At 36.9% G+C, this 22,688-nt stretch overlaps 1 protein-coding gene across 1 annotated transcript; it reads right to left on the bottom strand.

Moving 5' to 3' along the window:
- Window positions 1–177: 177 nt before the first annotated feature.
- Klp61F (Kinesin-like protein at 61F) lies at window positions 178–18,040 on the bottom strand. Its single transcript, XM_076128917.1, has 20 exons — window positions 17,853–18,040; window positions 16,892–17,039; window positions 16,296–16,445; window positions 14,374–14,592; window positions 14,025–14,113; window positions 12,905–13,153; window positions 10,024–10,277; window positions 9,333–9,562; window positions 8,549–8,712; window positions 7,986–8,125; window positions 7,538–7,629; window positions 6,981–7,184; window positions 6,405–6,572; window positions 5,652–6,033; window positions 5,329–5,444; window positions 4,878–5,009; window positions 4,255–4,477; window positions 3,680–3,789; window positions 3,121–3,321; window positions 178–2,765 (listed from the first exon to the last, which is right to left on the bottom strand). Exons 1-20 carry the CDS (start codon window positions 17,912–17,914, stop codon window positions 2,649–2,651), a joined length of 3,450 nt encoding a protein of 1,149 aa, XP_075985032.1. The 5' UTR covers window positions 17,915–18,040; the 3' UTR covers window positions 178–2,648.
- Window positions 18,041–22,688: the final 4,648 nt, after the last annotated feature.

The following is a 22,688-nucleotide window of genomic DNA, read 5'->3' as shown; positions in this document are numbered from 1 at the left end:
ATCACGCGTAAAAGAGCGCACGTGTAAGGGGAAAGTAAAGAGCACGCGCCGCGCTCACCTCCCCGCGCCCGCGAAGAAATCGCTCTCTCAGAGCGCGCTGCAAGCACAAGCGTTATCGCGTTATACTGTACGATACTAAGAACGTGCGATACAGTGTGTGTATAAAGGTGGCTATTGAGCGAATAAAACGTCATGTTAGTGAGTAAATTATAATTTATTCAGAGCACACACTCTCACGATAAGATGAAGTAACACAATGATACAGTGGTCACTGACACATGCACTTACAACGACCTGATTACTATAGTACAAGTACAAACTATTTTGTAGATTACCTAGTTTTTTTGAAGATTTATGGCCTGCTGAAATGTCAAGATGCTGTATTTTATCCTTTCTTTTCAACAATATGTCACTCAAACTGAAAATTTAAAATCTTCGTATAATTATACCCAAAGGCCTTACTTTTATTTTAAACCAAGAGGAGACCCCTGTCCAGAAGTACAACATTGTTCGATTAAATTATACGTTTGGATAAAGCAACTTTTCACTCAAGGCAAGAAAAATATTCACTAAATTTTACATTACTACCCTAATGTTCTTACTCCAAAAATATATTTTTATGTTTTTATTTATGAAGAGTTAGAGCTAAATCTATAGCCATATAGGGAATTTTACATTGACATTTTGACACAGGCCACTGAAAATAGAAGCTAAAGAAAAGAAACTCGATAGAATTATCGATATAAACACTGTATGTGATGCTCCATCGTCCATACTAAAATATATAATTATCTAAAATAATAATAATACGGCTAACGTTATAAATCTCATACAAATATTATATTAACACCAAATAACTTAATTACAAATGTTTTGTGACATCGACACGATTTTTTACACGGATTGAATGAATTTTAAAATACTGCTTTTATATTTTGAGAAAGATGCGCATACCTTGGATCATTTTTAGGACTGCCCAATTAGTAGTCGGTTTTCCTACATGCGGTACTACCGACTATTCACACACAAAGATTTCACATAAAAGTACTCTAAAAATTTGTTCGTGCGACTCACGCTAGTTTCTTTTTACAAAATTTTCCATAGCAACTTGGTTGAGATGCAGAAAATCGTAACGCAGATAATAATTGTTTAACACGTATATTTAACACAAATCCGTTCGGCAGTGTTTTTATTTGACTACATATGAAATAAAATTTGATTATGAGCGCCTAAAGAATGTTGCTATTATATTTGAACTCTAGGAGGAACATGGAAATAGTTCCTTTCATTGAAAAAGTTGCATTTATTTAGTATTTAGTAGTATGTTTAATCTAATCTGATTATATTTTCAGAATAATGAAATTGAGAATTTAATTCGAAAATAAGCACCAAGAAATACAATTATAATGTTATAACTCAATTTGAATTGTCATATTTGCTAAACCTTAATTTGGTTTCCAAAATTGGTTCTTTAGAAAGTCATAATAATAATTGCTTATTATACATATTTTAAAAATCATTATTACGTAATATAATATCTACGAATACAATATAAAAATAAGCATAAACACACTGAATACATACTTACTTTAATCTCCTAAATTGCTATACCAAATTAGGTGGGAATTACAATGAGACGAGCTACGAAAATGACACCCCAACACCAAATCATATTACTTCAACACCTTACTTTCGATCTCCCTTCAATAACTTTTAATTTAAACTAAGTTACAGTCAGTTACAATGGCCATACCGAAATAAAATCTATACTAATATTATAAAGCTGAAGAGTTTGTTTGTTTGAACGCGCTAATCTCAGGAGTTACTGGTCCGATTTGAAAACTTCTTTCAGTGTTAGATAGTCCATTTATCGAGGAAGGCTATAGGCTATATCATGACGCTATGACCAATAGGAGCAGAGTACCAGTAAAAAATGTTACAAAAACGGGGAAATTTATGACCCATTCTCTCTTATGTGACGCAAGCGAAGTTGCGGGGGTAAGCTAGTATACGCATATCTAGATAGAACAGCTTTTGCCCAGCAATTAAATCTCAATATCCGGTTCATACCGATACAATTCTGTACAAATACTATGTTTTTACAGCGAGTACGCACGTATACGTTTGTCATATGAGCGTAAACATGTTAAAAGTATTTTGAACTGTGGATTACAACTTATTTAGTAAAGAACAGGCTTGCTACAAAGAAAGTACTTAGGTACTCTAGTTAGCTTGTGGCTTAGTTAACAACAGCCGCGCGGACCGATCTCTGAGGTTAAGCCACGCTTGCCGAGGGGTCTTATACATTTCGAGTTTCTCCGTGTTCCGGAAGGCACGTTAAATTGTGGGCCCCGGGTTGTGGAGGTCCGATAGGCAGTCGCTCCATGTAAAACACTGGTATTCAGCTGTATCCGGTGAGACTGGTAACCGATTCCAATATAGTTTGGAAGAAAGGCTAAGCTTGATACTACAATTTTCCGTTTGTGGAGTTTGAAATAAATGTTTAATTTGATCATTTGTACAAATTGTTTTTGGCTTTCAAAGACTTTCGTAGTTGCCTCATTGTGCTTTCGAACACATCTCGCCACAATCAAAAGGTACCGGACAGAATTCTACAAGTGTATAGTATAATATTACTACTACTATTGTCAGTTTGCGTTTCGTTCTACAAGCGGTTTCTTGAGCGTCGAGGGGGCGGGCAACTTTGATGGTTTCTTGTGTGAAACGGGACGTTCCGTGTTTTCTTTGCCGTTTTGTTCGTTTTGCTGTGAAAAACAATACGTTATTAGTCAAACAGAACTATATATTTACTATAGTCAGAATTCAGTCTCTGTAACATGACTACTGTATTCCCCTTTAAATCTATCCATAAGTACGTAAAGTACCAAAGTACCACGTCCAACGGTTTCATTTTAAATAATGTCCTTGGGGAATTAATCCAATAAGACAGCAACCGATAGAACGATTTTCGGTTGTGACTACATTTTGACTTTTCGAGCTATCTAAGTATTAGACAAAGAAAATTGCTTATTATAAAAAATAACAATTATGACATTTTCAAAGTATGAAGCACATTGTGAGATAAAGAAGAATAAGGGCAACTCAATAATACTACATTACCTTCTTCATGCTATAAATATCAGTCTCGGAAGTACACTTGACGATCTTGCTGGCGGACCTGCTGTCCGACCTGTTGTCCAGCCTGTTGTCCCTGGTGTCGGTGGGCGGGGAGGGCGCGGCGAACACGGCCGAGTCCTCCGACAGCGAGCCCTCCGAGTCACTCGCTGCTGGCTCCACGTCTGATTCTATCACCACGCAGTCCTGCAAGATGATCAATGTTATAATTATTTATTATATATAATACAATGTTATAATTATTTATTATAGATAATCATCATTGTTTTTACCCGATTCTACAGTGCAGTGCATTAGGCACTACTTAGACAAAAATGTATGTAGTTCGATTCTGCCGTTTAGACAAGCAACTTTCATAAATATATTGAAAAATATTAATTTTGTTAAGAACAATGAATAAACTCAATCGCGTACGTAACAGTTAATATATTGGAGAATACGTATATGTAGTCAGTCTTGGATCCAATTAGAAACTGAGAAATGTTAATCAAGTATACATAAAAACCATTTAACTATTACTAATAACTATACAAAATATGCTTACCTCGTCGCTATTCTGTCTCATAGCTCTGAACCGCGCCAGTATTCTGTCGTGCGGCGACGTGGCCGCCAACATGCGCGGGTACCTGTAGTCCGTGCGGGACGGAGTCTTGCCTGTCACCAACAAACAACATTTTGATATAATACCTCCGTTTTTCACTGTTTTACATAGGACAATAATAAATGAAGAGTTGTCAAATAAATTAGAGGAGCTCATAGCTATAACTACCATTTCCCTTTGCGATAGTGAAAAATTAATGCTCTTTTTTCCTTGCAAAGAAAATCTATGTACATAAAAATGAATCAGCGAAATATATGTACGCACATAATTTTTGAAGAACTACCAATACGTATAATTCTTTTTTAATATGATTGTTTTTTTTGGGACAAGATTTAAATGGAACTAACGGTATAAAATTGTAGGTACTATACCCTGACGTAGTTTGGCCAGTCTGTTAGTGTTATAAAGACGTTTCGTTGACTGAAAATATCGTTCTACAGAAACTTATTCCTTTAGCCGATCTTTCGAGTTTAAGTTCACAAGTTATGTAGCAAAAGCTGTACATGAAAGCGACATACCAGTAGGAGAGTACACCTTATACTCTTGGCTGAGGTACTTGGCCTCCAAGGCCGCCAGCGTGTCGACCGCGGCCAGCAACTGTTCGTGTATCTCACACACGTGAGCGCGAGCTGTGGAGCTGTGGGATGTGTGCAGTTGCTGCTGTTGTGTGGACAAAGAGATGAGCTGGGAGGTCGACGACGAGAGGCTTGATAGTGAGGTTACTGCTGCCGAGTTGGTGCTCTGGAAACAAATAAGCTAAATTGTAGTACAAGATGGAGCCATAGATTATTTGTTAAAAAGACAACTCCAACACTAAGAAATGCTTTTCTATCGCGGGGAATTTTACAAATATACAAACAACGAACACAAAGTAAAACTGAAACAATGACTTGTGGATCGCTGAAATAATTTTTCCGTGTGGGAATCGAACCCACGACCTCCCGACGCAATGGTCGCGGCGTGGCGACCTAAACCAAAGCGCCATCGAGGCAGTCGAAAAATGTTATTGTAATTATTACAATAAATCAGAGAGAGCTTGATAGTATGGCATGACGCAGTTCGCACGTATAAAATGGGCCAAGTATATAAGTATATACACTGTTCTGTAAAAATGTATAAATATTAGAATTGTATAGATTACCTCAATGTTATGTACAAGTTGATCCATCATCTGCTTGGTAGTGTTGATAATGTCTGTGAGCGTCTCGTCGATGGCTTGTAGGAACTGCTTGCAAGAGCTTTCGTCTTGGGATACTACTGTGCTTACTTCTTGCTGCAAAACAACAAAAACATGTGTAAAATACATATAAATAGCACCTACATAACATAGTGTGTAATAAGAAACCAGAAGAAAGATTTTTTTTAGGTTTTACTGAAATTACTGTATTAAGAAGCTGATATTATGTATTGAGTGCCGAAGGAAGGCTGTAGCCTGTCATTTAGTCGCCCGTTCATGGTGTGTCGACGTAAGTATTTTCTGCGTTATGTCTCTGCTCCATGATGTTATTTTTTATGTGTTAAAACCTCTATATATAATTTACTACTGTTTTATGTATTGTATTGATAAGTAAACGATGGTCATCGCTAGTTACCTCAACATGTGCCTTCGTCTGGTCCAGTACTTGTATCATCTGATCGTTGAGATGTTCCACTACGTCGACCACGTTCTTGCTGAGCACTTCCATATCTACGTTGATCGCGTTCGTACCTACAAATACAAAATATTACACCACTGCATTATAACAACTTATAAACTAAAAAACTGCTGAATTAATTCGTTATCGCATTTTAAGAGAAAAAGCTGATGCTGGATGGAAAATCTACTAGACTTGATTATGACTAACCGAACGCCCGTGAGCAACCCCATTTATTGGAGGCCTTAGCTGCTTCCGAAAATAAAGTTTAACAAACTTACCCTCTTCAAACTCCTTGCCAAACTTCTTCATATCTTTAACATACTCTTCTCCGCAGTTCACACACTCTTCTAGATCATTATCTGCCATTGCTAATTCTTCTCTATCAGCCTCTACTTGTATATCATATAATTCTTTATAACGCTGCATTCTCTCTTCTAACAGAGTCTTCTGTTCTTCTACCTCTGCTATCTTCTTAGCCAGTCTTATTTCTAGAGCATTCTTCTCGCTCGCTACGTGTTTCGCTAGGCGTTCTTCTAGCAGTCGTCGTTCTTCTGCCATCCATTCTTGGAGGCGCGTCTCTGTCTCGTGTCGTTCTGTCTCTATTTCTGTGAGCTGGTCGGTTAAACGCTGTTGGAGTCGAGCTGATTCTTCTTGCATTTCCTGTGGGGTATATATGATTAGTAAGTAAAGTATAGTAGATACATTGGATAGAAATTTGAAAAACAATATTAATCATAACTCAGATTAAGTTTAAACTGAAGTGTAAGCTACCATTCACAAACTATTTTAACATGACTCAATAAACACTTGAAGGTGTAAGAAAAAGCGGTGTAAATGTACACATCATAACCTCTGTGTGGGTGTAGATTCACATCAATTAAATAATAGCTATCTACTGAAAACACTTCAGTAGAATTACAAAAAAATGGCTTATTATCTTGGTTATGATTTTAACCAGATATATACCAAGTCAACCAATTAATCTCCTAAATTGTACAAAAGTATTTTAATGTGTATTCACGTTTACATACCGTCATACAAGCCTGTATCTTGCCGGCCCTCCTCTCCACATGTGCTCTCCTCACGTCCCGCTGTCTGCGGTGAGCTTCTTCAGCATGTTCGCGCGTGGTCCCGGCCCGGGAACTGAACGTGGAGTGAGCGCGCTGCAGGGACGACACGCGGGCTGATGCGCCTACGTACTGGAAACATTCATTACGCTTTATTGGCAATATTTCACAAGCATTCCAAATTCCCATGAGCTTTTGGCTTAGTAAACAGAAGTTTTATTCATAATATTATAATATATTATAAAATAACGGATCCTTAACGCTATTGAAAATTAAAGGTTAATATACCTGTATTATACTTGTGTGTCTACGAGAGTTAAAAATAGTCGCGAACTTTGATTAATAGCTCCAGAGTAAGGGAACAAAAATCAACTTAGAAATCTTCTGTATTGCTAGTACAAAATAATTAAGTATTAAGTTCATACATATATATTTTGTTCATATGGGTAAGCAGAGAGCAAAGAACGCCACTCGGTACCAACCGATCCTTACAAACTCCAGTATTTGAAACTTCACATATATAATTGTTAATACACTTACCCATTGCTGTACAAAGCTAGCCACGTTTCCCTTAACATCAACTCCTTTAGCCCTCAGAAGACAGGCCCCGAAGTTATGCAGGAAGGCCTGCAGCGCCGCCTGCACCGCGCCGCAGTGAGCACTCACGGACGAGTGCAGCACGGAGCGGTGCTGGCTAGACGACTGAGTCAGAGCTGAGTGGCTGTCTGCTGTCGCCGACTTTATCTGAAAGTTCAAGGTCGGGTTATAAACAGACTACCAGCCCTCCCAACTTCGGTAGTTTAAACAGTTATTTTATATAAAAATCCTTAACAACCTTATCTAAGACCTTATTCTTCTTCTTTTCGTATGGTTAGTGGTCAACCTAGTGTCTAAGTTGTTCAAGCCACCTGAAGGCTATTAAAACAGAACAGAAGAATCTATTAAAAAAAACCAACTTTGCTTTATACTATATAATAGTTCTCGCAACACTAACGCTTTTTAAAATATGTTGATCAGTTTTTCATTTTAAAAATGTAGTCGAAAGTTGTGTGAAAGTGCAACATTGATAACATTAACTTCCAAGTTATTATAATTACCTGTTGGACAATATCAACGAAAGTCTGCGCCAACTTTTCAAGCTGTTGTTTGTTCTCTTCCTGAGTTTGTGTACTGGACGCCGTGTATGTATCTGAGAAAAATCACATAAAAACGTAAATAATACTTAGTTTTGTTTAAGGCACTGTTCGATTTTACACTACATAAACCTTGTTTAAAAAACAACGTGAGAAGACTCATAAGCTTCTAGTTTAAATAATTCAACATAGTTTAACATAATGACATTTGCCAGCACAAAAATATTTTTAAATATTCTGGACCGTATCTTTTAGCAGCAGTAAATTAAATCAAAATTACAAAACAGTTCTTGAAAGTGAGAATTGAAATGAAAAGTTTTTCTCAATTATGTTATAAAATAATGTATGTAATATTATAAAATAAAACCAAACGTGCAGTTAATACACGAAAGTAAAGATGTATACCACTTACCGAGTGAGTTCTGCAAGGTATCGAGCGCAGTAGTGATAGTGGTAGCGAACTGTTGCACGCCCGCTGTGATGACTGAGCGCTGGTCTTGTGACTGTTCGCGGTATGTCTTCGTGATCTCCAAGTTTGTTGACTCCACTGTCCTGTGAGGAGCAAAAGTGTTAGTTAAATGATTGATGTAGATATGATGGTGTCTATAGCGCAGTAAAGTCGTCACACTCAACCACTGCTACGAGCTCGATGTATGTAGGTTCGTTTCCCACACTAAACAAGATTTTCGTGTTTATAATGGTTCCTCTAGTCTCTGCCTATTGAAAAAATACTTATAATAATACTTGATTTTAAGTACGTATGTAACAGTTGTTCCGAAATTGACAGTATCCCAAAAATATGTTTTAGTGCACACACACTTGTAAGTCTTAAAATACATTTTCTTTAGAGAACACGAATTAACGTATACATACACGATCGTCTTATACGTACAAATAACCTCGCATATACGATAAATGTTTGTAACTGAAAAATATGGCTTCTATCTACTACTTAATAACGGTGCATGTACATACTTGCGCTTATCCACAGTGTCATGCAGTCTCTCCACATGTTTGGTGGCGACGTCGGCGGTGACCAGCAGTTCCCGCGCCTGCGCCCCCAGCGTCAGCTCGGTACTCCTGTGAGCTTGCACCAGGTGCTGCTGTTCTTCACACGCTACTTTAGTGCGGATCAATTGCTGCAATCACAAAAAATATGGATTGAAATACACGTACATACAGACTACACTATTTACCGTTGTTAAGGCAGAATAGGCTCTCAGGTCAGCAAATTCATCACGAAAACAGATATAATTTTCGAAAGGTTGTGTATATGACTTTGAGAGAGCATAAAATTTACGTGATGAAGCAAGAATCCGGGTAAGTTATTTTGAGATCGAGTTTTTAATGGAATATTTTCTGTAGCATCCGAAATTCGAAAGCGTGTTATCCATACTTCCATACTAATATTATAAATGCGAAAGTAACTCTGTCTGTCTGTTACTCAATCACGTCACGCCTAAACTACTGAATCAATTTGCATGAAATTTGGTATGGAGATATTTTGATACCCGAGAAAGGACATAGGCTACTTTTACCTCGGCAAAATGACGCATTCCCATGGGATAGTGGACGAAGTCGCGGGTAAAAGCTAGAATGTTATAAGGCAAAAAATTCGAGTCACATGCCACTATCTTCGACACAAACAATACGATCGACAAAATGTTTGTGTACATAACAGTAACTGATTAAAATCCTATCTCTAAATATTATGATAACAAAATCATCATGATTTTAAGCAAAAGCAGGTTTTACTCACATGACTAGTAGTAGCCAACTGCGCCTTCGTACTATTCAACTGGTTCACCGTACTAGCGAGCTCACTGTCTTTGATCTCGATGGTTCGGTTGAGCTCGGCGAACACTCCCTCCATGCGATCTCGCTCGTCCTCCATCGCCTTCTTCTTGAGCAGGAGCTCCTGTATCTCCTTGCGCTGTTCCTCTTCCTTCAGTGTCATTTCTGCGTAGGTTTCACTGGCGAGGTATACACCTGAAATTGTAGAAAGAACATTTTATTTTTGAACAAAAATATTAGATTATTCTCTGAAGTACGAGGTCACGACTGCTTTTGTGAAGCGGTTGGTATGTATGAGACTGCCAGACAGAGGTCTCGGGTTCGAATTCCGAGTCGGGTTATTATTTCTGATTTTGGACTTTACTAACAAATTCTTGTTCTAAAGAGGTGGCCGTAGGTGAAAAAGCAATTAGTAGATATAGATAGTAATAATAATAAATAAATTATAAAGTAAGATTTCCTTGGAATGTCCAGTAAAACCATCGCGTTTGTAATGTAGATTGGTAAACTAAGATCTCAACGGCAGGTATTCCAATCTTTTTCAAAATTCTGCCAATTTTCTGTGATGATCTTGGTGTCACAAAGTCGTATGTCCCCGAGGAATAACTTTATTAATGTCTGCACAATGTCTTATGAGGATTAATGGCAAAACTCACCATTCTTATCCCTGGAAGCCTGCAAATCCCTCTTCAACCTATCAATCTCCTCGGCGTACTCCTTGAGTATGGCCTTCTTGGTCATCTTCTGGTTGACCTCGGGCTTGTTCTGGATGTTCTTGGCGCGGTGCGCGTACTCCAGCGTGCTCATGGTCTCCTCCAGGTCCTTGTGGCCGGGCGAGATGGTGGCGATGATAGAGGTCTTTGTACGACCGCCCAGGGACTCTTGTAGGATGCGGGTTAGTTTGGACTCTCTGGAAAAAGGTATAAAGATTAGTAAAAATTATGGAATTTGCTGCGTAAAAAAAATTTTAGGTGCTCATGTTTTATCTCTCCTACTTCAGTGTTAATTTCACAAATTATCTCAAAAATCTATTTACAGCCTTCATATTTGTAGTTTTTATGATTATGTGGTTGTAGTATTTATTTATTTATTTATTTATTTATAACAAGGTACAGTTACAGGTATATTCCCGTTGTCCACCCCCTGCTTGTCCACCCCGGGTGGAGAGTGACACAAATCTTTTAAAAAATTCTCGGTGTCCACCCCTGGGGGACAGTGAGAATTAATTTTAAATTATTCCCGCTGGCCACCCCGGGTGGACAAAGACACGAGTTTCATATTACTACTCTCGATGTTCACCGCAGGTGGACAAAGCCACTGCTTAAATAAACATTCTCAATGTCCACGCTTGCTGGAATTGGGTGTAAAAAAATAATTAAGTAGGTAAGTATATAGTTTAATCATATTATCAACATCTTTTACTTTTGCAATCTACACAAATAATTATCACAATAGGTATTAATCAAAGTCACAGAAAAATCTTTACATCCTCATCCTTTCTAGAAATAAATCAATATTGAAGTCCCCATTGACAAGTCCTATTCGCATGTCGTGAATAAAATGATCACTTAAAATATATTTTTTTACGTTTATTGTTATAACTTATACCTTGGTTTAATAAGTGCCGCAACTTAGGGTCAATCAACATTATATGGGAAAACACACCATAGATAGTGTACCTACTTCTATTTACCCTAGAGATGTTGATAATATGATTAAACTATGTACCTACTTAATTAATTTTGTTATAATTATTTACACCCAATTCCAGCAAGCGTGGACATTGAGAATGTTTATTTAAGCAGTGGCTTTGTCCACCTGCGGTGAACATCGAGAGTAGTAATATGGAACTAGTGTCTTTGTCCACCCGGGGTGGCCAGCGGGAATAATTTAAAATTAATTCTCACTGTCCCCCAGGGGTGGACACCGAGAACTTTTTAAAAGATTTGTGTCACTGTCCACCCGGGGTGGACAAGCAGGGGGTGGACAACGGGAATATACCCAGTTACAGAATACAGACTAGGTAGGACTTAAGCAACACATTAACATGACATTTTAAATCTGCACTCCAATTACTACTGTACACAAAATTCAAAATTTATACAGTTTCAATGACGTGAGTGTGTTTGAGTGTTTACATGAAAAGTAAAAAGACATAGTTACAATTTTTGCTAACATATTTATCGTGGGTATATTAAAAACAGGTTAAGATTTATTCAAATTGCGCAATAATTCCATGAATCTACTGTGACTGTTAACAAATATATCAACATGAGAACAAATATCGTTAAACTGCCTACACATTCTAAATAGTGCATTATTTTGAGACACATTATTATTACACGGTGGTATTCGAAACAGCTGCGGAGTACGCACAGATCGAGTAGGTACCTTGAAGTGTAACTGACTCAGGAGAGTTGCATTAAATGAACCATTCACGATTTTAAATAGTGTAGACATGTCGCTCATCCATCTCCTTCTATCCAATCCGACCATGTTAAAGTACTGAAGTCGTGCCTCGTACTCAGGTATCTTACGTCTTAGGCCGCATTTCAAGGAAAGAGCTCTCACAAACCGCCTTTGTATAGCCTCTATACGTTCTATATGTGTTTTGTATATCGGAGCCCACACTGATGAGCAGTACTCAATGATACTTCTGACTAAAGCATAGTATAGCGTTATAAGTGAACTAGTATGCCTAAACGGTTTTGAATTCCGAAGTACGAAGGATAACATGCGGTTGGCTCTATTGCATACGTGATCATAATGTGGTCTAAATGACATGTCTGAGTCAAAGATTACCCCCAAGTCACGAACCTCCCTTACTCTCTCCATTATTATGCCATTGATATTATAATTGTATTTGATTGGTGTTTTGGCTTTAGTGAATGATATAACCTGACATTTCTTTATATTTAATGACATATAGTTCTCGTCACACCATTTAGATACCGTATTGATATCTGACTGGAGTGCTTCACAGTCTCGGTGATCGGCAATACGTCTAAAAATTTTAATGTCATCAGCGTAGGCTAAACATTCACTGTCAATTTTACTGAGTAAGTCATTGACGAATATCAAGAACAGTAATGGCCCTAAATTTGAGCCTTGTGGGACGCCTGAAGTTGCCAAAAATGGTATAGATTCGTACCCACTAAGCGCAACAAGTTGAGTTCGGTTTGATAGGTATGATTTTATCCACCTATACAAATTTCCATGTATTCCGACATGATGGGCCTTCGAAAGAAGAGCAACATGATCTATGTATGCAGAATGACATAATAACTTATGTCATTCTGGGTAACACATTTTGATCAATCTTTTGTATTTTTATTAATCGTACAACTTGCATTGCACTAGTTTACTTAGACATGGATGAAAATTAATCCGTGGACTGAAAAACCGTAACTGGAAGGCGTTTTCGTAACAAATTTTACTCTATAAAGTTATCACTTAGAGTAAAACTCACGGCTCAATGTAGTAAAATTGAGATTTACAAAGGCATTGGTAACTTTACACGTAGGAAGGTGTATGAACCTGTAAGGTATATGCGGGTGTCTCTCCACCAGCGCCGTGATGACGCGGCCCAGCGTCAGCAGCGACTGGTTGATGTTGACGCACTCGCGCGCGCGCTCCTTCTTGGCGGGGTTGTCGGAGCCCGCCTTGCTGATGTTCTCCGACCCCGCCAGGTCCACCAGGTTCAGCTTGCCGATCTTCACCAGCTCCTCGCCCTCGGGGCTGTTCTCCTTCATGTGCACCACGATCGTGAACACCGTGTGCGAACGACTGTGGGACACACCAATTTATTTGATTTTTTTGTTTCGTTGGATATGACTAATAAAGTAACAAAAAAGCACTAATATACAGATTTTTCACAGGGGTATAATTTGTACTCAAATTCTTGATGAAAATATGTAATTTATTTAAATAATACTAACACAAAAAATCTACATCATTCTGAAATGGATTACGACTAACACTGGGCTATTAAGAGTGATATTAACGGATTATCTGGTGACAAACTAAAGAAGTTTTACAATGCAACATTTTTATATACCATAAGACCACTTTTTCAAAGCTAAAGTTTGATTACGCTTCCTCAGCACAATATTGCAGAAACCAACCCAATGTAACATATTGACACATTAAAATATGAAAAATTTACTCAAAGAAAATTAATCAATAAGAAGAAGCATAAACAAAAATAAATACTTTTACTATGATATGGTAAGCACAGACTTACAACTGACATGATTGCCCATTGGGATGGCTGCTGCAAATGTAAATTATAATCTATACTAATATTAAAAAGCTGAAGAGTTTGTTTGTTTGATTGTTTGAACACTCTAATCTCAGGAACTACTGGTCCGATTTGAAAAATTCTTTCAGTGTTAGATAGCCCATTTATCGAGGAAGGTTATAGGCTATATATCATCACGCTACGACCAACAGGAGCAGAGTACCAGTAAAAATGTTACAAAAACGGGGAGAATTTTGACTCATTCTCTCTTATGTGACGCAAGCGAAGTTGCGCGGGTCAGCTAGTCTATTATATGTGGTAAATGTTTTTATTTCCTGAGCTCTCTAATACTACATGTTGAAATCTATTATTTGGCAAGAAGTAAGTTAAGTATAGGTATAGATAATGAGTGAATACCTTGACTGAGCATTCATAAGCGTAGAGGCGACTCTCTTACGCTCCTGACCTTGCGCCATTATCTTGTACACTTCATTCTTGTTGTATACCTACAAAAACATAACAATTAACCATAAAACTAGTAAATAACTGTCAAGTATATTTTCTTGGTTCCTAAATATGTACAAAGAATAGGGTTTAAGAAGCATAGAATCTAAAATCTAATAAGAAACAAATTGTAATGTTAAGCATGCTTGACCTCGCTGCAAGCTTTCTCAGATTAGTTTTACATAGTTAGCATAATTGACCAGTACTCAGACTGAAGACTATTTAACAGCAAATAAAAACAATTTTAAACAACTTTACTCACAGTAATCTCCTCCAACCCGTTGACGATATTAGATCCCTTCCTAGTGACATCCTCATAGATCCTTAGCTTGGAGTTGTCCTCAGAGGTGGCGAGGAGATCAAACAGTTCCTCATTGTACAGCTCGAGGTAGGACACGCGGACCGTGTACTCCGTGTTCGTGAGCCGCAGCTCGTCGAAGAGCTGGCTGAGGGCGCGGGGAATTATGCCGGCGAGGGGATCCTAGGAAAGAATTTGAGAATAAAAACATTGGTGCTGAAATATGTTGTTGATGAACATTCTAGCAGGGGCCGAAACAAGTTCCGAGGTCGAAAATACTGATTTTACTGACCAAAAATTAAAAAATACTGACCAAATACAGACCATTTCTAAACCGTTTTTCGGGAGAATGGTGTGAAATAAAAAAAAATACAGTCGAATTGAGAAGTCAAAATCCTTTTTTGATGACGGTTAAAAAACTGTTTTTCGGTTATTGGTCTCCACCATCCCCAAAGTCACCCAGCACCGCCTTTTTATTGTACTAAAAAGCTTTGTTAGTAAAGTTTCCAATTAGGTCTTAAGAATTTTCGATCAAGTATTACGAATTTTCAATCAGGTCTTACGAATTTTCAAACAGGTCTTACGAATTTTCAATCAGGTCTTACGAATTTTCGATCAGGTCACGTGATCTGATGCGAGTTTAGAAGTTTTTACCAATTCCAAAAAGAAGTGCGCAACGGCGCTAAAGAATTTTCACTTAAAAAATATTTATTTCAAAAAAATTGTAAATTTTAATTAGCTATTCTATTGAAGTCATGTGATGCTTTAATACATGTATAATGTATATGTTACTGTAAAAGCCCGAACTGTGGCAAATCCTAAGATTTTCCGGTAAAACCTAAGATTTACCAACTCTCAATGGTAAAAGTCCGAACAAGCCGGAGTTTAAAAACTATGTTAGGGTATATAAAAAAATCCTCCTTCATAACTATGTTTATAACTATTTCACGGTATAATTATATACTGTGACATAGTTATAAAGAAGGAGTTTTGGGCAAAGCGACATGGGTAGGTTAGGTTAGAAGGCTAAGCCTTCGTGGTTATTTTTTTTTAACCACCCAGTAGGAGGAGCCCCGCGAAGCGGGGCTCCGGCGACATCTCGACATCATCAAGTGAATATAGGTAAAAGTTCGGAATAAAATAATTGTTCGGACTTTAACCATTGCGAGTTGGTAAATCTTAGGTTATACCGGAAAATCTTAGGATTTACCACCGTTCGGGCTTTTACAGTAACATAGATATTACGTAGATAATCCACATAATAGCGCGCATCCAAAGCAGCCCTCTGATGTCATTACTGGGCAAATTGAGAATGTAAGATTGGCCAACAGCAAAGGAAAACCAAAAAAAACGTTGAGTTTGGAAAAATACTGACTATACTGACCGATTTTCGAAAATACTGACTTTTACTGACCAGGTCCAAAAATACTGACTTTTACTGACTTTACTGACCTGTTTCGGCCCCTGTTCTAGATAAGTTTGAGTGTTAACTGTTAAATAAGAATAATGAGCACAATATTTAAACTTTTCTTCTGTAAAATAAACACATGTTTTATAGGATAAAAGGATAAAGGAAAAAAAAGATTACTGAATGTAAGATTCTACAAACTTAAGGATTGGAGATGGTTATTATTGGTTATGCACAAAAAATGTTCTTACTGGGTTTCTGAGGTACATTTAGTGGTCGTTTATCTATTCAATAGCATTTAAGCTCATATAAACATGACAGTTTGAATAGAGAAACTAACACTAAATGTAGCTCAGAAACCGGGCATTTTATCACCAATGGAAATGATAACATGAAATCTTCTTTTCTTCAACAATATACAGAATGAGACTATAAAATTTTGTCTATAGACTGCAGTAGATTTAGTACATGTACTTACATTTTGCCAGGTAGTCTCACTGCCAGAATGCTCTCCCACCATGGTATGAGTCTTGCCTGTGCCGGTCTGGCCATAAGCAAACACAGTGCAGTTGTAGCCATTGAGCACTTCCTCTATGAGAGGACTAACCACTTCTTGATATACTTGGAGCTGTGGAAATAGAACAAAGATAGAATTACAAACATCAACTAACTAAACTGTGAGTTACAGTAGTTGTGGTGGTACATTTAACTATAGTTAGGCCATAAACTCTATGTGTACATAGCTTAAAGACTCATAGGAATGTAGCAATGTCTAAGTGCAGAAGACTGTAATGACCCAAATTCAGTGATATTTATAAAAAACAAATGATTTTAACTTTGGCTTTAAATTCACAAGTAACAGTTTCTAATATTATGTGATGGGTGATTATAAACCAATTATTACTTTTCAGGATATTAAAACATTATAATACAAACATGTTTTTTCTTTGTTTTTGAAGTTTCTAGGGTCTTTGCCTTTTCACAGTTAGAAACTTGTTCATACTTTTTTCAACTACCAAAAACTCCTAAGATCAATAAACCACAAGGCAATGGAAAGAATTCACAACAACTTACCTGATTAACATTGGGACCGAAAGCCCTGTCAAAGGTGAACTTCTTGGTGTGCGAGGTCTGTGGAGACTGGCGAACTACCACCTCTCGGTTGTTCACCACCTCAATCACACCCAGAGACTTTATATCTCGCTCACGCTGGTTCAGAGGTCTGGAATAACATATTTACCCAAAATTTATCATGCCTAAAAATTGTTTAACGCATTTCTAGAAGGCACGCAATGTCCGCAACCCGCACTTGGCCAGTGTCATGGACTCAAAGCCTTACACCTCCCGTGTTCATGAGAAGAGCCTTGCCCAGCATTGGGAGAGGAATGGGTTAAAATAAATTCATAAACTTGCACTGCAGTATGCAGTAATTACTGTTTTACTTGTAAGTCACAATGATCCTTGTGTTTAAATGCTTAAGGCCACAATTAAAAAGATTATTAAACTTTAGAGAAACTGGTAGGAAAGTATGACTAACAATATTTCAGATGAACATTATTATTATACAATGACATAACAGCAACTTGAATATTAATCAGAGTTTATCTAATTTGAAGATATAGAAGCAGTTTGAGCGTGTCATGTCGAAAGGGTTTGATGTATCAGCATGATTATATATTTCTTGAGATAATTTTATTGATATACTTGGGCCCTTGTAGTTTGTTTACATTAAATATTATCAGAGATATTGGTGATAAATAAAGAAAACTAAAGTATAATCATGTCTTTATCGAATAAATCAATGAATTAAGGAACAAAACTAACGATTTATTTGAATTCGAACGTTCAAAGTTCCTGACCTCAAAACGAAATGTAATTGTAATAAAATCTGACAAATCTGCAGTTATACTACAGATATATCTTAAGGGCACATTAAAATGAAGAATATAAAGAGATAATGGGAAGAATTTAACGATAATTCAAGTGAGTCACGCCAATAACGTTAACTTTTGTAATCATAATTTCAAACAATTACCTCAAACGTATGAACACCTGAATGTTCTGGTTTTTGTCCTTTCGAATCTTGTCCGATGTCATCTTGATACAATAAACATAAAATAATCACAAATAAACACAACACTAATTGTTTTTCAATTATAAATCCACAAAAACGCGTCAATGAGTTCAAATTGTCAAGATGTCCGTTGAACGGTGGGGCTTCAAACAAAATTCAAATTTGATAGAGCTCGTCTCTCCATTCAACTTTGGGTCGCAGTCTTTTGAGACGTGACATTGACAGTCGCGCGATCGCGGTTCGTGAAAAACTTTAAGCGCAAGAGCATAAAAAATATTTGATAAAATAAACAGTGAGCGGCAAATAAAATAATATAAATAAACATATATTAATTATTATTGAAATTGTAATTCGTAACAAACAAATATTTAATGCCAAAATTATAATTCAAACAATGTCCTCTCATTATATCTGTGTTTGAAAACAATTTTTAATTAATTTAATTATATTAATTTGTTCCAGTTTCTAGTTATTATATTTCTTTTATCATTAATTAAATCAAATTAGTCTAAACTGTTTCGTATACACTATAGTAAATTGGAGCGTAAAACAATTCTGCAAGTATGTGCTATTATTTTTAAACAGGCATTTTTGACGTGTCGGCACTAAAATGTATTATTCTACGCTAGTATAAGACGTTCTTACACTTCTTACTAACCACATATAAAAAACAAAACCAGCGTTTATTTATCGGCTTCGAGACGGTAACAACTTTGAATCGATATGATAATGCTCTGTACGTTTGACTGCAAACGAGCGCCTGAAAGAAAAGAGTTTAGAGATAAGTTATTATTCAAGAAAAGGAACCAGAATGTTTGCTATTAAACAGTTATCTGTTTTCTTACTGTTCACAGAGACTGCGGCTAAATACCCTCTTGATTACTTACATAGGTACAAACAATCACGCCTTGTTCCCATACAGGCAGACAGGCAGAGACCAAAGAACGCCACTCGGTACGATTCCTTATAAACTTACCTAGCCTCATTCGCATTTACACATCTTGTCATACCTATTTAATTTCTTATGGTATAAAAATATCTTGCTTGATGAGTCTTGATCCCTTTATATAATTATGTAAACATTTTCGACCATGAAAAAAGATTCGAAGTATTCCAGTAGTTAAGTGAGTTAATTTTACGAGCTTATTCATAGATGGCGTTGTCGTGCACAATTTTTGAAATGATTTTACCATCCCGCTTGTTTTTTCAGATTTAGACAGAGATGTCATAGTATTTTGATATTTCGAAGAATTTTGTCTACAGATAGGATAAAATTACCAGTAAAAAGTTATTTCAGCTATTTGAAGAATTACGAATACGTGCAGCGTAAGTATCTTTACCTAAGAATAATGTAATTTTACTAGGAAATATGATTGGTTTTCACGATTTTGAAGATGAAAAGTAAAACTCTTGCTTTAAAAGATATTTAGAACTGAAAAATCAATTCGATTGACCGTGACGGAAGGTTTGATCAACCAATACAGTACCTACCTATGTAAATAAAATCTAACTACGAACTATGTTTACCAAGCTACGTCTCTGAACTGTGTCTGAATTCTTCTTTTTACAACTTTGTTAGCTACCAATTTCAGTATTTTTTTTACCCCAATGGAGTTTCTAACCCTTCTTCGGTATGTTATCGTATAGGTACATACTAACTAAGCACTTAAGAAGGTACATACCTACAATGCGATTATGCAAAGAAATAAAACAAGTTATTTAACTTGGAAACCACACGAACAACGGACAACGGAGATTAAAGAAATAGCATTCGCCACCACAACTGATTACCTACTTAAAAGAGGTCTCATTAGAAATGGACGATCATTATATGGCTACCGTTTCTTATTAGATAAAGCATTCCTCAATCGTGTCTAATAGGAATGGCGCTTTTATAACATTCCATCAAGTACTTTTTACATATCCTACCTACAAGAACAGAAAAATAAACTGGATAAATGAGAGACGTCATTATACAGATAGTTTTTGCGTCTGGCAACACTCATTACCTACACCATTTCCTCCCGCGCTTTCTTGAAGAAAATTAAAGAGTCGCCGCATTAATTCTATCTGTATGTCGCAAGGTTTTTGCGTCGGTTAGCAGCGTTATGGCGGCCCTCGTTTGGTTTTTGCCCCCGAGGAGAGCTGCCGCCGAGCGCTTCCCAGACTCCGCGCGGCGGACAAAAAGTCGCCGTGCCGCCACCACTGGAATCTACACAAAAACATTAACCCCGCTCAATAACTGGCGACGTCGATGAAATACTATGAGTTCCTTTCAGTTTTTACCGCTTGTGAGCTTTTTCCGCGCGCAATTTGCATCGGACGCACGCCGTCGGCCATTTTATAGTTTTTCCCGCGCAAACGATTCGAAATGATGGTCGCGTTCCGAAAATTGCGGCCCGATAAAAAGTTACCGATGAAATTCTTGTTTGGAGAATGGGCGTGTATGTATAATGATATTTTTTATAGACGCTTTAAACCTAATATTATAAATATTTCATTTTGTATTTAATTTCGACGAAGCATGTAAAAACTGTGAAGGAATCAGCTCGGGCATTTTGAGAGTATAAATTAAGTACCCATTTACTTATTTTGTAACCAATTTTTAGGGTTCAAAGTAAACTAAACAACAGCGGCTACTCTTGCTGTTCTTCTCACGCAATCTTGCAAACCACAAAGCCTACCCTAATCAGGAAACATCTAGTGAAATAAGTATCCACAGATCACATACATTTTCTTTTCACGCGGCAATTGACCCCGCTACACGTTTTTCATTTGGCGAAGCGACCACTTTCCTATAGCATCAACCATGCCGTCCGATGGGAGTAGAAAGCCCTGTGAACCACAAAACGTGGAGTAACATATGAAAATGTTTAGTCAGCTATGTGTGGAATTAACAGCTAGTATGTAGAGAGGCGAGAGGCCGGTCAGCGTGAGAAAATACTCATTCGAGACTCTCTTTACTGTATGAACGAGGCCACAACACGAGCGGAGCGGTAAGAAGAGCGTGTAAGCAAACTTTCTTCAAATTCCTTTAACTTTATGTTTGATTTCCTACATAATAAGCTATGACAATTTTTGTTAATAAGCCTTCTCTTGAAGTGATAAGTATCAGGCAATGAACCTTACTATTACTTTTCATTCTACTATTATAAGTTATTCACAAAAAGTACTGCTCTAATAAGACGTATAATTTTCCAGAAAATACTTACAAAAATTTGGTCACAATCGTAAGATAGTAAATTCTATGTATTCTTATAGGAATATGATTCAAAGATAGCCTTAGCACAAGCTATACCAGTTAAAAGGGCATTTAAGGGAACGTTTCATAGATTAATTTACCTCCATTGCGTTTAGTAGCCAGTAGCCATAATAGCTTTCTTTCATTAAGATTAGGAAATAGAATACGTATATCAGCTTCTACGACTAACGGTGCATCAATTGCATAGATCACCCGCCATTTTCCTGGCCTCACTTTTTCTGTAAATAATATCCGACCGACTCATAAGGCAGTGTAGGTTTTTCCTTGAGACGGTGAAAGGTTGTCGCAATACTAGATAGCTAGAAATATGTCGATATGATGATAAAGTAACGGCGGCACTGTGGGAAAACTATGGTGCCACCTTTTTGTGTGTGTCTATGTGAAAAAGGCTGAATGCACGACTTCCTTGATCACTGATAGTAAACTACAGGTTTTTGTCTATGGCTCATGAAGCTTTATTCAAAATCAAAGAGGTTTAAAAACCTACACTGCTGCCACCGTTTTGTCTATTGTTTCAAAATTTGGTGTCTTGATTTTGGCAAAATCACGTTTAATCCTCATATCTATTTAAAATAATTTAACATACCTTTATAAAAAGAAATCAGAAGCTTGGAGCGTTCATTTTCTATTCTGTCTACCTACCTACCTTTCTTCACACGTCTTTAACGTTTCCTCGAGTTTTCGGTTTTTTTACAAACAGCGAAAATACGAACAAGAACTTCTTCAGTCCATCATTCAATTACAGCAAGATACTCACTGAAAACTCTGATTACGGGGAAAAGCTCTATTTAGTTATTATCACTCTTTTACGATTGCCCCGAATGTCATAGATTCGACTTTCTAAAGTGGCAATCACAGAGTACATTTGGTAGCAATATTAATTCTTATCTCAGTGCATGCACATGCATTTAGCAAATAATTCAAAACGCTTACTCATAGGGGAGTAGCTGTTATTTCAATACACTTAAACAATAAAACAAACATCACAAGAAAATTATATTAACCCATATTCAGTGGCCAGTTAACCCGAAATATAGAATTTTTTGTAACATCAGTCGTATACCGTTGTCGGGTCGGTAGTTTTATGTTTTTTTACATGTTTCCGAGAACCGACCGCTTTCGCATCTCGACCGAATTAAGCTTTTGCAAACTGATTATCATTTTTAATTTGATACCGACACGAGCGTGCTTCAGTTTTTTATAACGGCCTGTTTCAAAATGGATTAGATTCTGGGTGATTTTTTGGTACTAGGTTTTGATAGATTTTGGGAATTCGGGTTTAGTTTAATAGTTTCGTGGTGGAGTTGTTGCAATTTGTCTTGGAATGTAACAGCCTGAGGTAACTTCGATCGTGTGACGATTGATAGGTGTAGTTTGGTAAAGTAATAGATTAGTGTTATTGGATATTACTTACAATGAAAAGCAGACATCAATCGGAAAATTTACTTTGACTTGAATGTAGAATGGACTATATAATTTAGGTAAAAAGAAACCTGATTTTGTGACGCCCAGGTTAGTGTTAGTACAATTTATTT

The sequence above is a fragment of the Anticarsia gemmatalis genome, chromosome 21 (assembly GCF_050436995.1).
Source record: "Anticarsia gemmatalis isolate Benzon Research Colony breed Stoneville strain chromosome 21, ilAntGemm2 primary, whole genome shotgun sequence".
Taxonomy (NCBI): Eukaryota; Metazoa; Arthropoda; class Insecta; order Lepidoptera; family Erebidae; genus Anticarsia; species Anticarsia gemmatalis.
This window is presented reverse-complemented; position numbering and strand designations above follow the sequence as displayed.

Coding starts and splice junctions, on each gene's coding strand:
- Klp61F (XM_076128917.1), bottom strand. CDS start 17,914: ATGACATCGGACAAGATTCGAAAGGACAAAAACCAGAACATTCAGGTG. Junction 14,593..16,295: donor GTGAGACTACCTGGCAAAAT/GTAAGTACATGT, acceptor ATTCTTTCCTAG/GATCCCCTCGCCGGCATAAT. Junction 8,126..8,548: donor GACACTGTGGATAAGCGCAA/GTATGTACATGC, acceptor TGCTCCTCACAG/GACAGTGGAGTCAACAAACT.